Below are 22,412 nucleotides of genomic sequence, written 5' to 3' on the forward strand. Positions count from 1 at the left end.
TTAATAAATCTTCCACATAGGAAAAACTAAACCCTTCCACACACTTTTCCACAAATGATCATCTAGTCAATCCACATTATGCAAGTGCATTATGTAAGCAAAATAAATACAAAACAATACAAGAACAACACGTCAACTCACCAGAGATCAAATGGGAAACCGACTCCAGATATTTTCATATCAGAGGGTTTGGCTCGGTAGAACTCCTAACAGGGCCTATAAATCCTACTGATTATTATTATTATTTTATGTGATTTGATCCTTCTCATCCCATCCTACTATTCTATATTCATCATTATCAGTTGTTGATTTTTTTTTTTTGCAGTCTCCTTCCCTGCGCAGAACATTGCCTTTAAGACAAAATCCGAAGTGGAAGCCGGAAAGAAATTCAGCCTCGACCTGGATGGAAAATACGAGAATTTGAAGGGTGAATTCGAGGTTGAGCTGAAGAAGGCCACCAAGAACGAAGGAGATTTCTCTGGAAAACTCAAGGTAATAATTGATTTAAATTACCTACTTAACCTTCATGTGTCTGCTCTTTCATAGATGGCTAATTTAATTATTTTAGGAACAAACCACTTTTTGCAAGATGTGCTTTAAAATATCAAAATGAATTACTAGTTTTCGCTCGTACATATGCAATATGAATATGTATGTAGTTTTTTCCGGATACAATCTCAATTCTTTCAAGAAAGGCATATAAATATAATATTGGATTGAATCACCAATACAATATTGTACTGTACCGGAACCAGTGAAACTATGTTATTTTAATACGTTAAAGTACATTGTGATACACCTTTTTTAGAGAAAATGCTCGTGTTAAAAAGGCGGAGAAACGCGTGTAAATAATAATTTAACATATTTTTTCAGAGAATGTAAAGATCAAAAAAAAAAAAAAAAATTTTAAAATAACAAAATTAAAATTTTATATATAACAAAATTATATCAAATAGAAAAGAGAAAAGGATGTAAAAGAAGGAAAGAGATAAGAATAAGAAATAAGAGAAAAGGATTTCAACATAATAATAATTGAGAGATTATATTATATTTTTAAGTATAAACGATTTTAATATGCTATTGATTTAGTGTTTGGGGTATTTTGTGAGACCGAAGGCAGTGGGGAGGGAAATGATAGGGATAGAGTAAGGTGGGGAAGTATCTGGACATTTAGATCTGGTCTTTGATATATACTACTACTAGTGATACATACTACTCTGAAATGGGTAAAGTATGCTATATGTTATTTTATATGAATTTAATGTGAAATAACACAATTTAATTATATGAATTTTACTTGCATACGTTAGGATTCCAACCCGCAACCTCTAGATTCGTAGTCGACAACCTTACCCGTTCAACCACGGAGGCCTTCAATTAAAAAGCATCCAAACAAACGTATTCCAAAACAGTTCCTGTTTGGCTGATGATTTCATGACGAAGTAGTTTACTTGTGCCACTAACACGAACTGCAACCGGTCAACCTAGAAAGTATTGAAAAATTCGGGAAATGTTATTTATAATTTTATCCTTTTTCCAGACAAAACTGAACGACAAAGGATTTGACACTGAATTCAACTACAATGCTGATTCCGATGTCAAGGGCAGCTTTGACGGAAAGCTAGAAATCATTCCCGGAGGCAAGTACGGGGTGTCCGGAAGTGTCACACACAAGTACAAGCCAGGAGATCTTGACTACGGACTCAACGGAAAATACACAGCTTCTGGAAAGTCCGACGATTACAAGTAAGTAGTGTTGTCGTGCATTTTCTTCTTCTCCTTTTTCCGCTAAAAGTTAATGAATTCTAATGAATATCTTTCCTCCCAGGATCGATGTTGGAGTATTGTCCAACTCCGCTCTCTACAACTCCCACCTGAAGCTCTCGGTTGGAGACAACGCTATTCTGGACTCCGTTGCAAATGTCGTCAAGGAACCAAACCTCAGCGTAACTCTGAAGGTCATCATCAAGGACATCCTGGATGCGCACGGCCAATTCAAAGTCAACCCGGACAAGAAAGGAAACGGTGTGGTCGTTGTTGAACTGGAGAAGGTATGTTGGATTTCATTGGATTACGGACTAGCATTCTACTAACATTCTCACAATAAACTAAAGTTACCAGCTCAGATACGAGGGGTACCGTTGAAGCAAAACTTAATTTCGTGTCTCAAAAGTTGTGTGAATGCACGGAGCTTAAATAGTACCTAGATTACTGCAGATCCATACGTAATTGTACGTAATTTGTACAAGTATGTTCCTTTGTTGAGTTAAGTGACATCTTTGTCATTAATTTACTCCTAGATTCTAGGATTGTAATATTGATTCGAATGATACTATAAAGAAGGATTGTAATATTTGAAACACAACCGTCAAGAGGGAATACATTTTTACTGGTCGTTGTGGGATTAATAACTTCTGCTAGCCTCCAAAGTCCTCAATCATTGCACTGCCACTTTTAGTGCTTGTATTGTGAGTTTTTCAAACTATTGTCAGGTTATTCTTAACCCGGGAATGTTTCTTTCTTTTAAAAAAATAAATTAAAATCATACTTTGTTTTTCATTTGTCTCCTTAAAAAAGTCGTTTAAATGAATCCTAGCTGATATTATGAAGTTCCTTCATATAAATCATTATTGTTGAACAGGTCGGCAAGAGAGTAAAGCTCGAGACGAACTTCCTGGTGGCCGGGCCGCAATACAACGTCGCCATCGATCTCTTCCCCAACTTTGGTAAGGACAATGCCAACAAGATCAGCTTCGTCACCAACAACAAGAAGGTCGAAGACATCTTCGATTCCAAGTAAGTATTTTTTCTAAAACGTTTCTAACAAAGATCCGTCATGACCAGTGGAGCAGCTACCACTTTCACATGTTCGACCCCAATGGGGGGACAAGGGAGAAAAGGAGGGGGGTTTCGAAAATTTATTACAAAGTTTTTTGGGACCTCTACTTACACCACTTTATTTTCCCAGGAACACCCTGACCATCAACGGAGACAAGACCGAGCTGAACTTCAAGAAAGACGGCAAGGAAGGCAAACTGGACGAAGGAAAGTTCTCCAGCTCTCTGGAGATCGTGAGGTCCAATGGCAAGTCTCTCAAGGCGGACTGGCAGAGGGAGTTCACCAACAAGGATGAGGTAAGAATCATAGCTTGTTGTTGCAAAATGATTTCTGATCTGGGATCCGGAGACTACCTCCTGATTGTAGATTTCGCTGCAGGTTGAGTGAATAATTCTCTGGCCAATCTGGTGGCTACATTCTCGTAATTCTTTTTTTCTGGTGCATTCTTCTATAGGAGGTTTGATATCATCAGGGCAATCTTCACATTGCCTGAAATAACTCGGACGAATTGCACTGATATGGTTTAGAAGCCATATAGTTTTTTAAACTCTCATCACAATAACTTTTGTTTTTGGTTTCAATGATGATGTCCCTGTGTCGAGAAATGTAATTTCTTACTCGACTGCGTCCTGTGTCTTCCTACAATCTCTCCCTGGATTATCAGAGAGTAATAATTATGCTCCTCATAATATGACCAAGATATTTGAATTTTCTTTTTTATAATATATATTGAATACAATTTCTCAATTTTTAGCCATTCGATAAAAAATCTACTTCTCATTTGGTTACCATGCCCGACCGGGGTATTTTGTGGATTTATAATATATTTATATATCTCATTTGCCTGTCTTCTGCGTTAACGTGTGATTTAATATACATTTCGATTTAGTTTTTGTTTGGCTTTCTTTCATTCTTTCCTTACTACCTTGTAAAAGACACCAGAACTTATAAAATAATTAAAAATTCCAGGATCTCAAGAGGGTCTTGTCAGCAAACATTGTATACGTGAAAGATTCCGGCAGTCAGCCCCAGAAGCTGGCGTACAACGGCCGCTTCTTCATGAACCAGAAGACCAGCCAGCGCGAAGGCGAACACCACCTCAACGTTCTGAGGGAAGATGGCAAGGATGTCGACATCAAGTTCGCAGCCAAGAGTAGCCGCGGAAAGGAAGGACGAAATAATTTTGAAACCAAGGTAAGAACGCATTCGAACTTTTACCAGAGAAACGATGGTACCTCTGTTTTTCTATTTAATGATGCTACAAACCTAAAGATAAACTAAGTAAGAACCTTTTCAATAACAATGTAATTTTTGTTGAAATGGGTGTAAGGCCTAGTTGGAACATCCCGTTAATTCATCATTTGCTTAGTTTGGATTTGGTTTTGCCTTTACTAAGGTTGGGTTGTTTCAGCCTGGATCACTTTTTTTAGTAATGTGATTACAGATTTATATACATCATCCTAAAAACATGACATAACTTTAAATATTTAGAGTCCTTGCCTAAAATGACTCTTGAAACCTTCAAAGCCAATGCTGAAAAGACTTCATTTAGCAGCACCATACCTCTTGTCATGCTATGCTGAGCCAGAACATCCGTTTTGCTATGTGGAATATGGAGCAAGTTGTGATGTCGACCCTGGTGGTAGTTGTTATCGGTACAAACAATGTATAGCACTCCAGGAGGTGTCATAAGGGTAGTGTACTATCAGATACCCACCATGCACTCTCTCATCCTCTTTCACACAGTCTGTCCATCTCTTCCTCAAGCTGTTTCCACCGGAGCACCCAATCAGTCATAATTCCCATTCCTGATACGCTTTTTGATTTTTTTCCAGTTTGAAGTTAAGGGAGGCCTTTGCAGCGATCCTTTGGTCTTCACAACCAACTCCGACGTCTACTTCGACAGTGATACGATGAGCACATACGACGCCAAGTACAGAGCCAAGGGAACCTACGGAACGAAGACTTCTTTGGATGTGACTGGATCCTACAATATAGTTGCCCCTGATGATGGAGATGCCAAGTAAATTATTTTTTAACATTTCGTAACCGCTCGAGTGAGGCTACCCAAATAATTTTATGTATGGGGAGATATAAATGTGTAAATAAACTACAGTAGTAATACTATGAACAATAGACCCTTGTCTAAAGTAGTAATTCTGTGAACAATAGACCCGTGTCTAAAGAAGTAATACTGTGAACAATAGACCCGTGTCTAAAAAAGTATGTTTTTAATTTATTCTTATTAATTTAAAAATCAAAATAAAAATTTCAGCTTTTGAAGATATTGTGATAAGTTGTAAAGCATAACAATGTGACAGTTGCAATTTTCTGCTGATCACAATTTGTTGAAAAGGTGAAAAGGGCCTAGAATCGGCATTGGATGGGAACACGGAGGAAGCAAGGGAGAGGAGGTGGTATTATGATCATTTCCTTAGAGATTTTTGTCGCTAACTTTGGGAATTTCAAATTGATGCGCCCATTCATCACAGTACACTTGCCAAGTGTTACTCAAATTAGCAATAGATGGCACTAATTTACGCTTTTGAATAAAACTGGTTGTTAAGTGCAACAAAAGAAAGAAACAAATATCTAATTCATAAAATAATATTAAACATGCCAGACGACGCACACTAGATAATAAAATATGTCGAAATCAACATTGTTTACCGTCTGTTTGGAATAACAATGATTCATCTGACAAGCCAAAACTATGCGATTGTGACCTCTTAAGTAACCCATTATCGCATAACATTGCTGAACAAAGGAGGCTGCTACGACAAAATGCATCAAAAATACGTGACAGAAATGCGAACTATTTATTACAAAAATAATTAATGCTTGAAAAGTAATGCCATTCCTGGTTTTTAACTTTCTTCCTTATGGTTTTTACAATATTTCATACTGCATTTGATGGATTAAAGATAACGATTATCGATAACACTTTATAGCTTGTGAAGGAACAGTCTACTTATGCCAAGCGGTGAAATCATACTCACCTAGTAAGCCACACCAGTTCAGTGTGATTTGCCCAGTTTCCCTTCTTGCCTCCATGGACGGGAACCTTTCATATGTCCAGAAAACAACATGGCGCCGATTGGCCATTTGATGACAATGTTACATTTGAATTTTTGTAAAACATCCCATACATCTATCTCTGTGTCGGCAAACAATCCATTTTGTAATACTTGACTCTGTTTCATAGATTTGAGAACGATGTGGTCCTCCACTTGGTCCTGCCCTTCGACAAGGCCCATGATATCAAGATTTCATCTTCCGACTTGTTCGTGATCCCTCATGCTGACGATAAGTTCTTCTCCGTAAGTACAAACCATCCGAATTATTAAATGTTTAACTTTTCCCCTTGGCAAGAACTTTAGGCTAGATCACTTGTTGTATCACCTGTACACAACGTGCGTTTCAGCAGTATTTTGTGTTCAATTCAAAAGATTGGGTGACGTGAAGGGGAACAGGTTTTACCGGCCTATTAATAGCTTGTATTTTGATAACATATATTTCCAATTTAAGATTTATTTCCGATTTTGCACAGACTATCAAAGTGACTACACAATGAAAGTTAGATACAAAAGCAAGGCACCGCTGTGTGTAGATTCAGGCAGTAGTATGGGTGAATGATTTTGGCGACAGACACAATGTTGTGCCTGTCTCATCTCTTCGTCTCCAATGTTTCTATAATTGTTTAGTAATCTGATTAAAAGAATATGTTGTCTTATCATTATTATGTAATTTTACAGCTGGCCTCCAAGAACGCAATTCAAGTTAACGCTGATGCGTATAACTACGATGTCGACCTTGACTTCTCCGATGACCAAGGCAAAGTTAAGATCTCTGCCCATCTTCCCAAGCAGGAGCCGTTCCTCTTTGAGACTTCCTATTCCAACCAAGATTCTGAAGGTAAGTTGGCAAAATTCATCAAAACATCATTCTCCGGTGATCACATATTCTAATTTTTCCCTTTAAGATCTAATGCTAATTCAAATGAACATTGGATTTTCATTAGGATAAGACAAAGCAAGAAAGAATACATACATGGCGTCTGCGACAAACCCTAAATTTTAAAAATATTATCTTCAGACTTCAGACATAGGCGGAAATAATTTCCCTAAGTGTTGTTGAACGAGAATAATAATTCTGTGAAAATATAAAACACATCACCAGTTCGTATCTGGAGATTACAAGTAATAAATCAAAACCCCCATCAAGAGTCCGAGCCCTACTTGTTATGCTTATACCAATTCCCATACTCAGCGAGCGTGTGAGATAGTGAGAGTGAGATGGCTGTGGTTTGGAGATGTCAAGTAATAAATCAAAACCCCCATCAAGAATCCGAGCCCTATTTGTTATGCTTATACCAATTCCCATACTCAGCGAGCGTGAGAGATAGTGAGTGTGAGATGGCTGTAGTTTGGAGATTTAAGCAACTGTTCATATTGTTTACTCGTGAAAGCAGTGATGCCATTCTTACCGAAATTTCGGTTGATTTACTGATTTCGGCAAAAATTTACCGATATTCATAGAAAAATTATCCATATTCATAGAAAATCTACCGAAATTTTATGAAAATCTACCGAATTCAGTTAAAATCCACCGATATTCACAAAAACGTACCAAAGTTTTTGTAACCATGTAGATGTTAACATAGGGGAATGTCAAGTGTTTTTTAGAGCTACAAAAGTGGCTGTAAAACTCAATAGCGTAGTAAATGTCATGTCATCGCAAAACGGCATTCAACAAACGTACAATATTAGAATAAGAAAAGAATTCTTTCGACGCAAGAGAATTGTCCTACAAAGAAAACTGTTTCACCGCTCATAGCAGTACCTAAAGATTATCTCCACATTTATGCGCCTTAAGTCTGCGCCCACAGTTTATTTATTTATTTATTTATTTAAACGCCCATAGGGCTTTTACAGATAATAATGTACATCTTTATTTATTTATATATTTTTTTAATTATACAGATCTTATATCTTATATGATAAATATATGTTATACAAAATAATATAAGAAAATATCCGAGTTAACAAAATATAGGTACAAATAATTGAGATTAAAAATAGAGAATCTGCCAAAATCCTCCAAATCAATGGTAATGATTATAGGAAAGTATAAAAATAGTTTGCAGAGTTGTAGAAATAGTTCGCACATACCCCGTTTAATGTTTGTCAAGTTCATATTTGACATACAGATTTAATAATAATGTGTTTATAGGCTGATAGACATTCAGTACCGTTAGTGTTCACGCAATATTTATTCCCTGCACTGTGTAGTCGGTTCATTACTGAATTTATTTCTGCTTTGGTACCTGCAATGTTACAATGGTAAGGTACCTTCTGACGAACCATTCTACTAGGCACATGAAAGTCCATCAACCTAAGGAGTTCAGGGGAGTCAAACATGTTATTAACAATTTTATAAAGAAAAAATAGATCGGAACATATTCTTCTTTCTTTTAATGTGGCAAGGCCCATGACTTTCAACAGTGAGGTGTAGTTAATGTTTTCAATAGGAATACCTAATCTATAATTTATGTTTCGTAAAAATTTATGTTGGATTCGCTCGATAGATTTTTCATGAATATTGTAAAATGGATTCCAAATGGTTGAGTTGAATTCTAAATGGCTTCTGACAATGGATAAATACAATATTTTTAAAGTTTTTAAATTTTTGAAATCTTTTGAAGTTCTTAATATGAAACCCAACATTTGCATCGCTTTAGTGGTTATATTGTTAATGTGGGAGATAAATGTTAATTTGGTGTCAAATATTATCCCCAGGTCTTTTATTTCGGGTACAGATACTAAGACTTCATTATTCATACAGTATGTGAAAATAAATGGGTTTTTCTTCCTATAAAATTTCATGACTTGACACTTTTTTACATTAAGGGTTAATTTATTTAGGATACACCAATCACAAAAGCTAATGAGATTTGATTGTAATAATAAGCAGTCATTAATATTGTCAATGATTCGGTAAATTTTCATATCATCTGCGAACATCAAAATAAAGACACGTTTAAATACATTTGTAACGTCATTTATAAATATGTTGAAAAGAATAGGTCCTAGATGTGACCCCTGGGGCACGCCGCTTGTAGCTGTAAAAGTGTAAGACAGTTGACCTTTAATGCAGACAGTAAGCTCTCGATTAGACAGATAATTCTTAAACCAGGATAGTACGTTACCGGTTATGCCAATTTTCGCCAGCTTGCTAACAAGAATTTTATGGCAAACCTTATCAAACGCTTTGCTGAAATCAGTATATATAGAATCGACTTGTTGTCTATTAGCAAGTGCATTTGTTATATAATTTTCGTACAGGGATAGATTGTTTAAGGTTGATCTGTTTGAAACAAAACCATGTTGGCAAGTTGTAATGATGGATTTCACGCTGGGGTTTATCTTTAGAAGAATTAATTTTTCAAAAATCTTGGGTATTGATGATTGGATACAAATTGGACGATAATTTTCAATTGCAGATTTATCCCCGCATTTAAATATTGGAGTTAAGTAACTTTTTTTCCAAAGTTTTGGGAAAATTCCCGTTGACAGAGACTTATTAAATAATATGAACAACGGAATGGATAAGCTGTCTGCACAGTTTTTAATCAAAATGGGTGGAATTTGATCCGGCCCGGAACTTAATTTTGGTTCAAGTGTTTTAAGGTAATTTGTAATGTCGGTGATGTTAATATTAATATTTGATAATTGCAAGTTTATATCAGAATTAAATTCCGGAATTTCACAGGACAAGTTGACACAGGAAGAGGTAAAAATGTTCCCTGGCACTACATATTTACAAATGTTACAATACATTAATGAAATGCCCAACATTTGCGTGAAATCGCCGCCAGTTTTTGTCTCTCATACCATACTTATTATATCTTTCAGACTCCCTAACCAGCAAATACAACAGCAACCTGAATGTGGTATACGGAGGAGCTGGCAAACAGCTACAGGTCACCGTTGAAGGAACTAGGCACCAGAGCAAGGAAGGTCAATTCACAATCGTTGTTGTCCTGCCCGATAACCTCAAGGCAAAGAAGATCCTGAGCAGCTTGAAGTTCAAGGTTTGTTCATGAGTTTTTATTTTTGCTAATGCTTCTGATATGCAATAACAAGTGTTATTTCTTGATATTTGAACAGCCAGCGATACACAATTTAATAATAGAGCACACTTGGTCTACAGCTGTCAAATTATGTACCTAACCGAAATAATAATTAGCTTATAATTAGCACCGACCGAATTCGATAGTTTCCGGTTGTTTGGCGTTGGAGGTCGCTAAGGACTAATTGGAGGTAAAAAAGTGCAATCGTTGTTCTCATTTCTTGTCTCATCTATATATAAAACAACCGAATTCTCGAAAAATCAGTTCCTATTTTGAAAATGGCAATTGACAAATTTTGTAAAAATATTTATATACCTTTACTGAACTTTATCCCTTTACTGAATTCTCTAAACCAAAACTTTTAATTAAACTTAAATTCAAAGCAAAATTTCTAGAGTTCATTGAACCGGCGTTACAGACAGGCACAATCGAAATTAGAATTTTTTATTTCATTGTCGAAATGTCATGTGTTATGATGTTTCCATCGCAGTAGACCAGTCCTTAAATAAAGTTCAGCAAAGTTATCGTTGGGCATTCGGCTGTCTCCTGTCAAACTGAGTACCTTCTCTCACCAAGGCGGAACATTTGCACTTAGAAGAACGGGCATTTCTTCCCACTCTTCATATTTCCATTTGACTGCATTTAATAATTGTTTAATTCTTGTTTCCTCAGCGACCAGAGCTAGGCTCTCTCTCCACCGACGTGAATGTGGACATTGACGGAAAGAAGTACGCTTTCTCCTCGGAAATCGACAGTAGCAAGGTCGACAGGACCCTGATCGACATCAAGGCTATTTGCCCCGACACAACAAACAAACCCGCCAGGTAAACTAATCATTCCATACTTATGTCCTTTATAAATATATATTAATAAAGACATAATTACCATTATATGGGATACTAATAACTTTTGAATCGGCGGGTGACTTTCATGGATAACCCCCCATAGAAGGCCCTGGAGGATGCTATGCTGTATGAAGCTTCTTTTTGAGGAAAAGAAGGAGTGAACCTCATGTTGTAGGAGGGAGGAAACACAGAGGCAAGCAAATCGTTCCACAGCCAAACTGTTGAATTCAAGAACGAGTCATAGAAACGACCCATTCTCATGTCCGCACGATTTTTGCTACCTCTTAAATTACTCGCATCTTTTTAATTATTTTTTTCCAGGATGACTCTTGAAAATTAGTATTGTAATGTGAAGAAACCGCGTTACCCTGAATATTAACTCACTAATACTTATTACAGCATCCCTATCTACGAACGCAGGACACTGCGGATCTCCTACTGGTTACACAAATTATTAACCAACTAATCATAGGCCAGCGCCACGCTTCCTACCAAGTGATACATACGTACCACGGACGGTCTATATAAGCGGATGCAGGGCCTTGAACGAGCAGAGATCCTGAGCCAGTTGTAGGCTCAAGACCTGATCCTGGTAGTGAAATGTGTCTTCCCTTCCAGCGAGGTTGAAGAGTGTCTAGAGAAAGTCTTTATCTTTCGTATCTAGTCTGGGTTTGGCGCGCCGTGTCGCCATTTCCGAGAAGTTTGTTATATTCGTTATGACTGTTACATAAAAGCCCAAACGTGAAGCCATGATAAAAAATGTTACAAAAAATTTGTTGTGGTATCAAATTAGTTGAGTTCTAGTTATATTAAAACATTTTGATGATGGTTGAATCGTTTTTTTTATATTTTTTTGACATAGAAAAATGTAAAAATATATTTTATTATTTCCTTAATGATTATAATAGTTTTGTGTGATTTATATACATTGTAAAGTAAATCAGTATATGTTGTTATACATGTAGCATACCTACTGTTGCAATAAACTTATTAAAAAAATGTATATTATCAAATTATTTTTTTTTTCATTAATTCGATATTTTAAACACTATAAATATGGCATAAAATTTTCCAACGCAAAAGTTGAAAATTTATCAGTTACCCCATTTTATGATACCAGTATTTTTACCAGCTTGACAATATTTGAATTCTTTGTACTAACATCATTATAGTGGGAAAATGTTGCTTGTGCAATGATGAAGGACTTTGCTAGCATTGGATTGAACATAGGCATTGACGAAAATTATCTCCATAGTTAATGTAAAAATATATACATATATCTGATCATGTGATGATTGAGAAGATGGTTTGATAGATTTTAAATGTAGGTAATCTAATGGTTTGTGTTGATTTCAGATTATACATCCTGACTCAAAAGACCGGCGAAAACACGTACAAGGGAGACTCCAAGATTGAGAACTTCGGCGACTTTAGCTTGGTGCTGAACATCGATGCCAAGCTGACGGGACCGGAAGAATTCGACATCAAGATTGACGCTGACTCAGCTAAAATCAAGCTGAACAAGATCCACTTTGAAGCCAAGAGCGAACTGGCTGGCAAGGCCAAGAAAATCCAATTCAATGCCAAGGAAAATGGCAAGATTGTTCTCAGCGGAACGTGAGTTTAATGATTAAGTTTAGTGAAAATATGAACATATCGTATCGAATAAATATATTTATACTTTCTTTGTGCTTCTATGGAATATTTGCATGCCTAGCTCGGAAGCACCCCACTTGCTAAACACTTACTACTGTGTTATTGGCTGGATAACAATTTGTTCATTTATCATTTCGTCTCCAGAACCACCTACCAGAGCAGGAACGAAAGCAACAAGTTCATAATGGAAGGTTCCGGCAGTGTAAAGATCAGGGGGGAACAGAAGACAACTAGCTTCCAGTACATCAGGGGCCTCGTGAACGAACCCACCGAGAATGGCCTTTTGGTATTGACATACTTTCTATTTTTTCCTATACTCTCTTCCTTTATTCAAATTATTTTGATTTCGGTCTTGTAACTTCTGCCTTCTTTATTCAAATTTTTGTCAAGTTTTTTCTTCCATCTGCTTTCTTTATTCAAACTATTATAAATCCTGTTTTGCAACTTCTACCGTTTTTCTTTATTAAAACCCTTCCAGTCTTGTAACTTCTACCTTTCATCTTTATTCAAACTCTTCCTATCTTCTAACTTTTGCCCTTTAATTTTATTCAAACTTTTCCTATCTTGTAAGTTCTACCCTCTGACTCTTTTCAATTTGTTCCTATCGTTAACTTCTATGTACCATCTTTACTTATTCAAACTCTTTCTGTCTTTTAACTTCTACTCTCTGTTTTTATTCACCTTTATCCCGTCTCGTAACTTCTATTTTGTTTATTTATTCACACTCCTCCTGCCTAACTTAACTTATATGCTTTTTCTTTATTAAAACTTTTCCTACCTTGTAACTTTTATCCTTCTTCTTTTTTCCTGTCTTGTACGTTCTCCCTCTTCCTTTATTCAAATTTTTGCAATTCTTGCCATGTGTTACACGCCTGTATTTTTAAGTTCTACCCTGTTACTGTACACAAATCTGTCTGGTTTTTTGAGCCACTATTAGCATAAAATAGCTTCAGGTAGAACTAACTGACTTTTTCCCATTAGATTGACTTCAACGTCGCCCTGGGAGAAAAGAACATTGTAATTGAGCACAAGGCCACCAACAAGGAGTATAAGCTGTCCACTGTCTACTGTGAGGAGAAGAAGCAGTGCGCACACATTGAGATCAACACCAAAGTAGACACATCAGGTATGCTTTCTATTGACAAAATGATCCTTTTGAAGAAAAGTTCCGGAAAAATCGGTAGACACTGGTAAAAATGAGGTTATATGTAGCTATACAGAGTCTGTATTTTCAATAAACTTTTTGATTTCTAGTGCCCAACCGAATTGTGACCAAAACCGACATTGGCTTCGACCTGAGGAAGCTGGGTTTCGCGCCCGAATTCGGCTTGCAGACCACCTCCGAGTTGGAGAGGTTCAAGCTGCCAATTCACAGCCTGGACATCCACCTCAACCAGGAGAAGTCCAAGTACCATGCTCAGGTGTTCGCCAAGCCCGCCAAGGGAGGTTAGTACAATTAGGAATACAAGTCCAACAAATTTCTCACTTTCGAGCGAGCAAACTCTGCCACCCGAACAAATCATCAATTACAGAATAATTAATTGAAACAGGCCATTATTTTGAATTGTCCCAGAAGTCCTGAGAAGACCCAAAACGCATCGATTTTACCTAATTACGAAGGCAATTGAATTCCACGAAAACCCCATTAATTTTAATAGAGATAAAGGGGTTAAGCTTAGTAGTTCTTGGTATGCGGTACTTGACGGCTACACCAAAAGTAAACCGCATTGATTTAACCATTTATTATTATACTGAAATACCAGCCCTAAGAGGAATCATACACGCAATTCAGTATCACTTCTACATACATGAACACACACTTAACCTCAATATATACATCTTCCCTGATGATGGACACTGTAATGCTGTCCGAAATGTTGGCTAAAATAGGGGGAAGTGCAACACGGCATAAATACCCAAAAAATAATCAGGATAATCATTTAATTTTATTTCATTTTTGGGGTAATAATTTGTGTTGTGCTTTCTCCTCTTATAGACATCATTTTGGACAGCCTTTAAATTTCCATCATCATAGCAGACATGTAGAGTATTGCCACTATTAATCCTCTTTAATGTATGTAGTTCTTGGCGGTCAGTTATGAAATAACCATCCAATACCAGATACTACAAAGCATTGAGTTAATCTCCCTATTAGTAGGGTTGTGTATCCCTATTAATAGGGTTTAAAAAACATGGGACTGATTTTTTTCAAATTCGACCTAACAAATTACAATTTCAGACTCGAATAACTCTAAAATGAAATATGAAATCAACAGTTAGTTATACCACAAAATTGACTCCAAATTAGATGTATTTTTCCGCTTGTACTATGAGTTTCCGGAAAAGTTTAATTAACACATTTCTGGCCGGTATTTTTTGCGCTGGCGCTATATGCTGACTCCGGGCAAAAATAAAGGTCTCATCCTAATATCTCTAATTTTTTTTAAATCGCTATATCTTCGAAAATAATTAAAATATTTTAATAAAAATTTCCACTTGGTAACTCAGCATACCCAAGCTATAAAACTACCAAACGAGAATCGAATATTAATGCAACTCAATGAACCTTGTAATATACTTATTACGGTCCGCTTATTGGTATTTGCCCATACCTGCTTTCTTTAAACACACCTGACATCTCTCGCTCGCTTTCACATAGGAGTTGAGTGGGTGCAGAACAGAGATAGAGATTCGAATCGGGTTTCACGGTCATAAAAATAATTGAATTATTACAATAACAAATAATATACTATCCTTTTGTTGAAATACCGATATAAACGAAAGATACGAAGATAAATCAACCCACACTAACATCAAGACATCCACAACCACAATTCTCGGAATAACAATAATATCCGCATTCCTCTAATACACACTACGAAATATGGAATAAAATCTCTTAATTATATTGCCTACACACTCTATAACTCTCTTCCAGATTCTTCCAAGTAAAGCCTTAAAAGATTATTTTTTAAAAACATATAAAAATGAAAATATGTAATTCTTGTTGTGTTGTAATTTGTTTTCTTTCTTTCTCTCTCCTTTTCTATCCCCTGTATATGTAATCGAGCATAATCTATTTTTACCAATGTATTAATGGGTAAGTACCTTCTTCTAAATTCCTACCTTGGCTCTGCGCTTATGTGTATATCCCTGTCTGTTTCTTTTTTTGTTTCTTCTTGTTTGTTCTACTTAACCTCCCTTTTTCTATTTGTGTATCATTTCGATTGTGAAACTTATGATGTTGATATCAAAATACCAATGTAAAATTGTACCTATTAACTCCCACCTATGTATTGTAAGTTCCTCTCATCCTACAATGAGTTTTGTAACACATCATATATATCTATATATTTAAAAAATATATAAAAAGAAGACTTGCATTACGATTTGTTAACTATGTACACATAGTTGGAACCTTTACAAAGAGATTGGTATATAATATTCATATAAAAACATTGAATAATTCCATCTTTTCTGCCATTGAAATGAGGCCAGCGCAAAAGGTAGAACTACCCTTCCCGACATTAAGCATCAATCGACCGTACGGGTAGAACTACCTTTCCAGCCGAAATGTGTTAATTTTTCTTTTATTCTTTGCATCTTTAAGACATTGATTCGCACTATACCTTCAGAAATAAATAATAATATTTTAATTTCTGAATGTACAATATTAGCATTAACAATTTTCCATTTTTCCCCAGTGTACCAGACCGCTATTACCTTGACTACTCCTGACCGTGTGATCAGCCTGGAGACCTCGACCTCCGCTCCCGACCTTCAGACCGCCAAGAACCCCTTCCCACTCCAGCATGAGACCGTGTTCTATCTGAACAAGAACAACCCTAAATCCAAGACCTTGTTGCGTCTGGTTGGAGACTACAAGAGGGTCGAAGGCAAGGAAATCTCGACCAATGGACAGCTAGTGTTCGTGGCTCCATCTCTTGGAAAGGTAATTCAATTATTATTACCGTCGTTATTCTATGCTTGTATGTAAAAAATGAAATTAATTGATTGGGTGCGAAAATGAGCAATTTGAAATTCGGTATCAAAGTTCTACACTTTTACAGTCTCCCGTGTCTTCAATGAACAAAGCATTTTGTACGCAGAATGAGTTAGTGAATATAAATCACGCTGTTTGAAAAAGAGAGTACAATATAGTTGTGAATGATGAATTCTTGGAGCAGGTGGATGAGTTTGTGTATATTTTGAAAGGCATGTTCTCGAGAAATGGAGAGACTGATAAAATATCCTGATGTATATGAGGCATGGAACTGGCAGAGGAAGGATGAAAACAGACTAAATAAATGCTGTAGAAAAAATAAATAATAAAAAAATGATATTATAAAGAAAGGGTACAAATTTTGGGCGGCCGGCCCCCCGAGTCGCGTCCTGCCGTTACTTCACCGCATCGCTTCAGGCCACGGACCTACTCACCTACGCCCGGGTTACACGGACATTAATATCTTTGGGCCTAGGTATTCGTAGTAGTGTTGTGCAGCTGTCGTACAATCATTGCACACCGCTTCTTGAATAAAAATACTAATGATTTATTTTGTATTTTTTATAGGATCACGTGATTTCTGGAAAGTCCTCGTACAACATTGTCTCCCATGCTCTCAACTCCGAGTTGGTGTTTGACATCTTCAAGGAGACATCTCAGAAAGTGGTTGCTACTCTTAAGTTCTCTCCGCAAGTCGTCAGGTCCAATGATATCCTCAAGACCCAGGTGTCGTACAACCTCGACGCCAATGTCAACGGAAAGGTAAAAAAATATATTAACGTCTTACAGTAGCAATAAGCAGCCCACTCACCGGGTAGAAAAGTTTTCTCCTTGTTTATGCACCTCTACCCGCAGTTCACATAGTTACAAGGAAAATTGTTAACACATAATACAATAGGTACAAAATATATGTAGAATATAAAATATATACATATTGTAGTCTGTCTAAAAAAGTGTAGAGAAAATGGAGGGCCTACGATTGTTAAAGTTGTTGTAAATGCGACACCAAAATGACTGTCTTCTTCAAATTGACTGTCAAAAATATGGTATTTTTGTAAAAACAGCAATAGTCCCCAAAATTTGTTTGAAAGCTACGAATTATTGGCGCATATCTCCATTAGTTTGCTTTTTTTATTGGAGAAAACACAGATATACAGACAGTGAAAAACATGACAGTAAATAAACATTAATTAGAGAATTCGCCTGCATCCTAAGTATTTCTCACAGATTAACACGGCAGCCTTAACAAATATAATATTACAAAGTAAGTTATATTAACAGTATCAACTAACAAATCAATTAATAATAGAGGGTAAAGTCAATTAATTCTAAAATTGCTGCGTGTCGTTATAATCACTTACTGTTTGACATTTCTGAAATGCTACTTTTCGTAGTAATTATCCATATTATTTTGAAGAAAATCTAGCAAATGTCCAAATCTTTTGTAAAAGCAAAAAACCTTAGGTTACGCCATTATTAGGTTACGCCATTTTTCCTGTCTGTTAAAAATGTAATACACACTGTTTATATTAATGTTAGCATTCTTATTACCAAAAGTATTTTAAAAATGCATTAAAATTAACAATTTTGTAATGTTTTTAACCCTTCAAAGTTTAATAACTTCAAAGCCAAATATAATATTGAAAATTATATTTGAAATAATTGACAGGCATCTACAAAGTCAACGTTTTACTTAGGAATTTTCATGGATAATATTGAAATGCGTTCAAAACTTCTAAAACCTAGCTCTATGCACTGCACATTGCAGTGCACCTGAAGGTAGTCATGATTTCACTCAACTGCTATTGTAGTTGGTCGTATCCTAAGTGTTAAAATGAATTGAATTGAATTTGAATCTACATACACACTTTAATTTGTTGAATAATCGGTGTCACTCAGAATTGCCACAGTTAAATATATAAACTCACTTGACGGAGTGTATCTTAAATGAATCTATTGTTACAATTTCTAGTAATTTTAATCATTATATTATTTTATTATCTTCATCCATGAAATTAATTTTGATTGTACTTTTAGGCTATTGGTTTCGAAGCTCTTTTGGCCGAGCAATTCTTCCTCTCGGCTGATCAAGTCAAGTTCAACTCGGAGGCCTCCGTAGCAGTCGGCAAGAGCCGCAAGACAGCTTCACTACAGCTCGAAGCCACCCCCAGCAAGCAGAAATTTGTGGTGAGTTGATAAATTATACCAATTTCTGTTAAATATTAGTTGTAAGATTATACAGTCTTTACTGTAAGAACTCTTTCCATTACATATATATTATTTGTGGTAGGTGCTACCACAGAATTAAAAAAATATCACTTAAATCATTTCTGGCAGCACTTTACAGCACACTATAGATTTTGCTAATGGCTTGCTGGTTTGTTATTTCCTATCACCTAATAACGTCAGAATACAACTAGACTTGTTATTGTCTCACAAAATTCACACATTGTTCATGTTTGACAAAGATAGACATTCGAATATTATGTGTGTATAAATGAAATAAAATCGGACAGCGTTTTTGTATTCGAAAGTTGCATTGAATACTATATTCTATATCACGGGTGTGACTGAGATGACAAGATATGCTTACTCGTTCGTACTGCTGGTAGGTCGTCCTACTTATACTTATGTGTTGGTAGATCCGCTATCTTACTTTCTCCATTGGCGCTGAAAATCGTGGGGAAACAATTGAAATAATAGAATTGCAAAACAAAGCAACAATACTAATTTGAATATTATCTCTTAGGTCAAGGCACCCAGCACTGAAGTCATCCGCATCGAGAGTGGAAACTCCTACACATCTCCCAACGCCAAGGGAGAAGTGACCATCTGCCTTCTCCAAGACAAGTCCTACAAGGTCACCGGAGAGGTGTCCCTGGCTTCTCCTTACACCGCCTCATTGGTGGCTGGAATTCTGAGTAAGTTGACTGACTATCATCTTGTAAATTTAATCACTCAATGTGTGCTCAAGTGCGAAAATTCCTTATGTAGATCTTTATCTACAATGAACAAAGTATATCATTTGTTTAAATCACCGTCATTGGTTCCATAAAGTTTGAATGGAAAACAGTATCGGAATATCCACCTTCAGTTCGTGCCGTGTTTGTGGCAATCCCTATCTATCTTATCCATATAATAATACATGTTTAAAAATTATATTTGTGATAACTGTTTTTAAGATATGCAACCAGAGATGTGCAAAATGGGTACCCAAAACCAATTGAAATGGATTTATTTGAAATAAAGTTCATCTCTGTATGCAACAGATGGTAATTTAAAAAGGCAATTTAAAAAATAGGTACAAAATATGTGTGAGAGAACCTGTGATTTAAATGTTCATGTCTAAATAAATAAATGTATGCAGAATGAGTTAATGATGAATGTAAGTAAGTAATGGTGTTTGAAAAAGAGAGTACGAAAACAGCGTGCAATATAATTGTGAATGATGAATACTTGGAGGAGGTGGATGAGGGAAGTGGTTAGGGTTGATAGAGATATTGAAAGAAGGGTAAATGCAGAAAACTCCATTAGCATTAGTGGTGGACTAAATGTGGTTGGCGCTAAGTTCTAAGAAGCGAACCTAGTAGTCCATAGTGGATTGCTAGCTTTGCAAAGGAAGGATGAAATTAGAAGTGTATGGTAGAAGAATACAAGGATACCCAAGGAAGATGAGAAAACAAGTGAATCAAATATGTACTTGATTTGGCCATGTTGAGACATGGCCCAAATTGTCTTCTAATCTTCTTTTGTCATTCTAGCTCTCGAGCTAGAATGACAAAAGAAGAGTACGTAGATTGCGAATGATGTAAGGAGTGTGTCTCTGCGGAGAAACGGCATGATGGGTCGTTAGTTATACATACTAATATTGTTTTTGTGGTATTCCAGATGAACCCTCGAAGGTGGTGTTGTCCGCTAAGGCAATTCCACTGAAGTTGGTGGAATTGAAAGCTGAACAAGTCAGCGGAAAGCAGAGCAAAATCCTGGCACAATTTGTGCTCAGTTCCCAGCCCAAACAGATCAAACCTGTGCTGACTGTCAAGACTGAGCAGATTGTTGAACTGGTTGTAAGTACAAATACCCTTAAAATCTTATATAGGATAATGACAAGAGAATAGGATAATAAAATAATGACAATAGAAAAGGTTCTGACCTAACCTAACCTCATGGAATAAAGATCAACACAAGAAGTGCCTTGTGGGATATGGATTTTCAAAACTGTGACTGTTTCACCATGATTACGAAACTCAAATGGAATGGCGATATACAATTTCAGGCAAAATGGTCTAGAACCAAAAAGTACTAAGTCAGTTGGCACATTTGTTTCCATTCAAATTTACACGGATGGCATTTCTAGTCTTTTCTTTATTCTATGCCTAAACTAACCAACCTTACCTAACCTATCCTATTATTTTATCGTGTTCCATTTTGTCACTGTTCTGTTACCAATAGAATCAAAGTATGGAAGCGTGCCATTGAGCTACAACCAAACTGCACAAACTATCAAAGCGGCTATGCAATGAAAGTTAAGCGTTCGGTGTGTAGGTAGAAACTTAGGCGAGATGCCGCTGTGCGTGGATGCTATATAAATCTTTGATCAAGTTCTGCAGAATATTAAAAATTGAGATTACTTTGAAGGTGAAATTAGACTGAAATTCTCCTTATAATGGTGACGAGTGTACTGGACAGTAGGGTGTATCGATTTTTAACTTTTTTTTTGTATTCAAATTCCAAGTTGAGAAAAAGTTGCTACTAGGTACCACAACTTAAAACAAAAAGTTTTGGATTTTTAAAAAAATGTTTAGGTCTCCCGCACAAGGCTTAAAGTTTTAATTTTTTTCAAAAAATATAAAAAAAAATTTTAATTAAAAAAAATAAAATCGTAACTTTTGTGTTCTGAACTCATTTTATGCCTTCTGTAAGAAAATTAAAATTAATTTCGGTGGTTTAAACTTAAAAAAAAACATGGTTCATATATGTACACAAAATTACAATATTTCATCAAAATTAACAAACTTTAGGGCTTGTGCGGGAGACCTAAAATCCATTTTTTATAAAAAAAATCGTTTCTTACTTATTTTTATGCGCTAATATTACTGTTTTTTTTAACTTGGAATAAACACAAAAGTTACGATTTTATTTTTTTAAATTTAATAAAAATTGGATATTTTTTGAAAAAAATTAAAACTTTAGGCCTTGTGCGGGAGACCTAAACATTTTTTAAAAAATCCAAAACTTTTTGTGGTAAGTTGTGGTACCTAGTAGCAACTTTTTCTCAACTTGGAATTTGTAAACAAAAAAAAAGTTAAAAATCGATACACCCTACTGGACAGCAAGGAGGCCAATATCCGTTCTCTAGTAAGTCTCTCTGAACTTGAGATAACCTCTTTTCCCCATTTCCAACTGAAGAACTGGCTTACTACTTTACCGCCTAGTTACTACCAGAGCCATCTATGCCCAACAACGGAAACTAGATCACAATATTGATAGTAGTGTGTATTGAATAACCAGGAGGCCAATGTCCATTCTCTAGTAATGTATAAGTCTCTCCGAATTTTAAATAGCCTTGTATCCCTATTTCCAACTGAAGAACTAGAAATCTACTTTACCGACTAGTTTCTTACTTTATCACCAGAGCCATCTATGCGCGGCAACGGAAACTAAGATCCCAATATTCGTATTATGGTATTAAATCACAGATTATTAATACATAAACTAAAACGCATGGGTGTTCATGGTACCTTGCTAAACTGGTTTTACTCCTATCTAACTGACCGTGAACAAAGAGTAGTATTTGATGGTTATGAGTCAAGAGGATTAGATGTGCCGTCTGGAGTACCTCAAGGGTCCCATTTGGACCCGATCTTGTTCCTTGTTTTTATAAATGATTTGTGCGATGTTATTTTGGATTCTGAAATTTTATTGTTCGCCGATGATT

At 36.0% G+C, this 22,412-nt stretch overlaps 1 protein-coding gene across 1 annotated transcript in view; it reads left to right on the forward strand.

The window, feature by feature from the left end:
* The window catches only part of apolpp (retinoid- and fatty-acid binding glycoprotein apolipophorin), a 69,472-nt gene that overhangs the window by 31,718 nt on the left and 15,342 nt on the right, over positions 1-22,412 (forward strand). The window contains exons 23-42 of the mRNA XM_089649088.1: positions 326-492; positions 1,541-1,746; positions 1,829-2,051; positions 2,642-2,796; positions 2,969-3,134; positions 3,808-4,032; positions 4,674-4,861; positions 6,044-6,158; positions 6,594-6,753; positions 9,753-9,931; positions 10,643-10,794; positions 12,172-12,432; positions 12,616-12,757; positions 13,453-13,597; positions 13,726-13,917; positions 16,176-16,423; positions 17,042-17,236; positions 18,512-18,661; positions 19,224-19,395; positions 20,363-20,541. Coding sequence (XP_089505214.1) covers positions 326-492; positions 1,541-1,746; positions 1,829-2,051; positions 2,642-2,796; positions 2,969-3,134; positions 3,808-4,032; positions 4,674-4,861; positions 6,044-6,158; positions 6,594-6,753; positions 9,753-9,931; positions 10,643-10,794; positions 12,172-12,432; positions 12,616-12,757; positions 13,453-13,597; positions 13,726-13,917; positions 16,176-16,423; positions 17,042-17,236; positions 18,512-18,661; positions 19,224-19,395; positions 20,363-20,541 — 3,620 coding nt within the window. The remainder of the gene's footprint in view (positions 1-325; positions 493-1,540; positions 1,747-1,828; positions 2,052-2,641; positions 2,797-2,968; positions 3,135-3,807; positions 4,033-4,673; positions 4,862-6,043; positions 6,159-6,593; positions 6,754-9,752; positions 9,932-10,642; positions 10,795-12,171; positions 12,433-12,615; positions 12,758-13,452; positions 13,598-13,725; positions 13,918-16,175; positions 16,424-17,041; positions 17,237-18,511; positions 18,662-19,223; positions 19,396-20,362; positions 20,542-22,412) is intronic.

Source organism: Hesperophylax consimilis, chromosome 29, assembly GCF_061612785.1.
Source record: "Hesperophylax consimilis isolate HC1 chromosome 29, BYU_Hcon_1.0, whole genome shotgun sequence".
Lineage (NCBI taxonomy): Eukaryota > Metazoa > Arthropoda > Insecta > Trichoptera > Limnephilidae > Hesperophylax > Hesperophylax consimilis.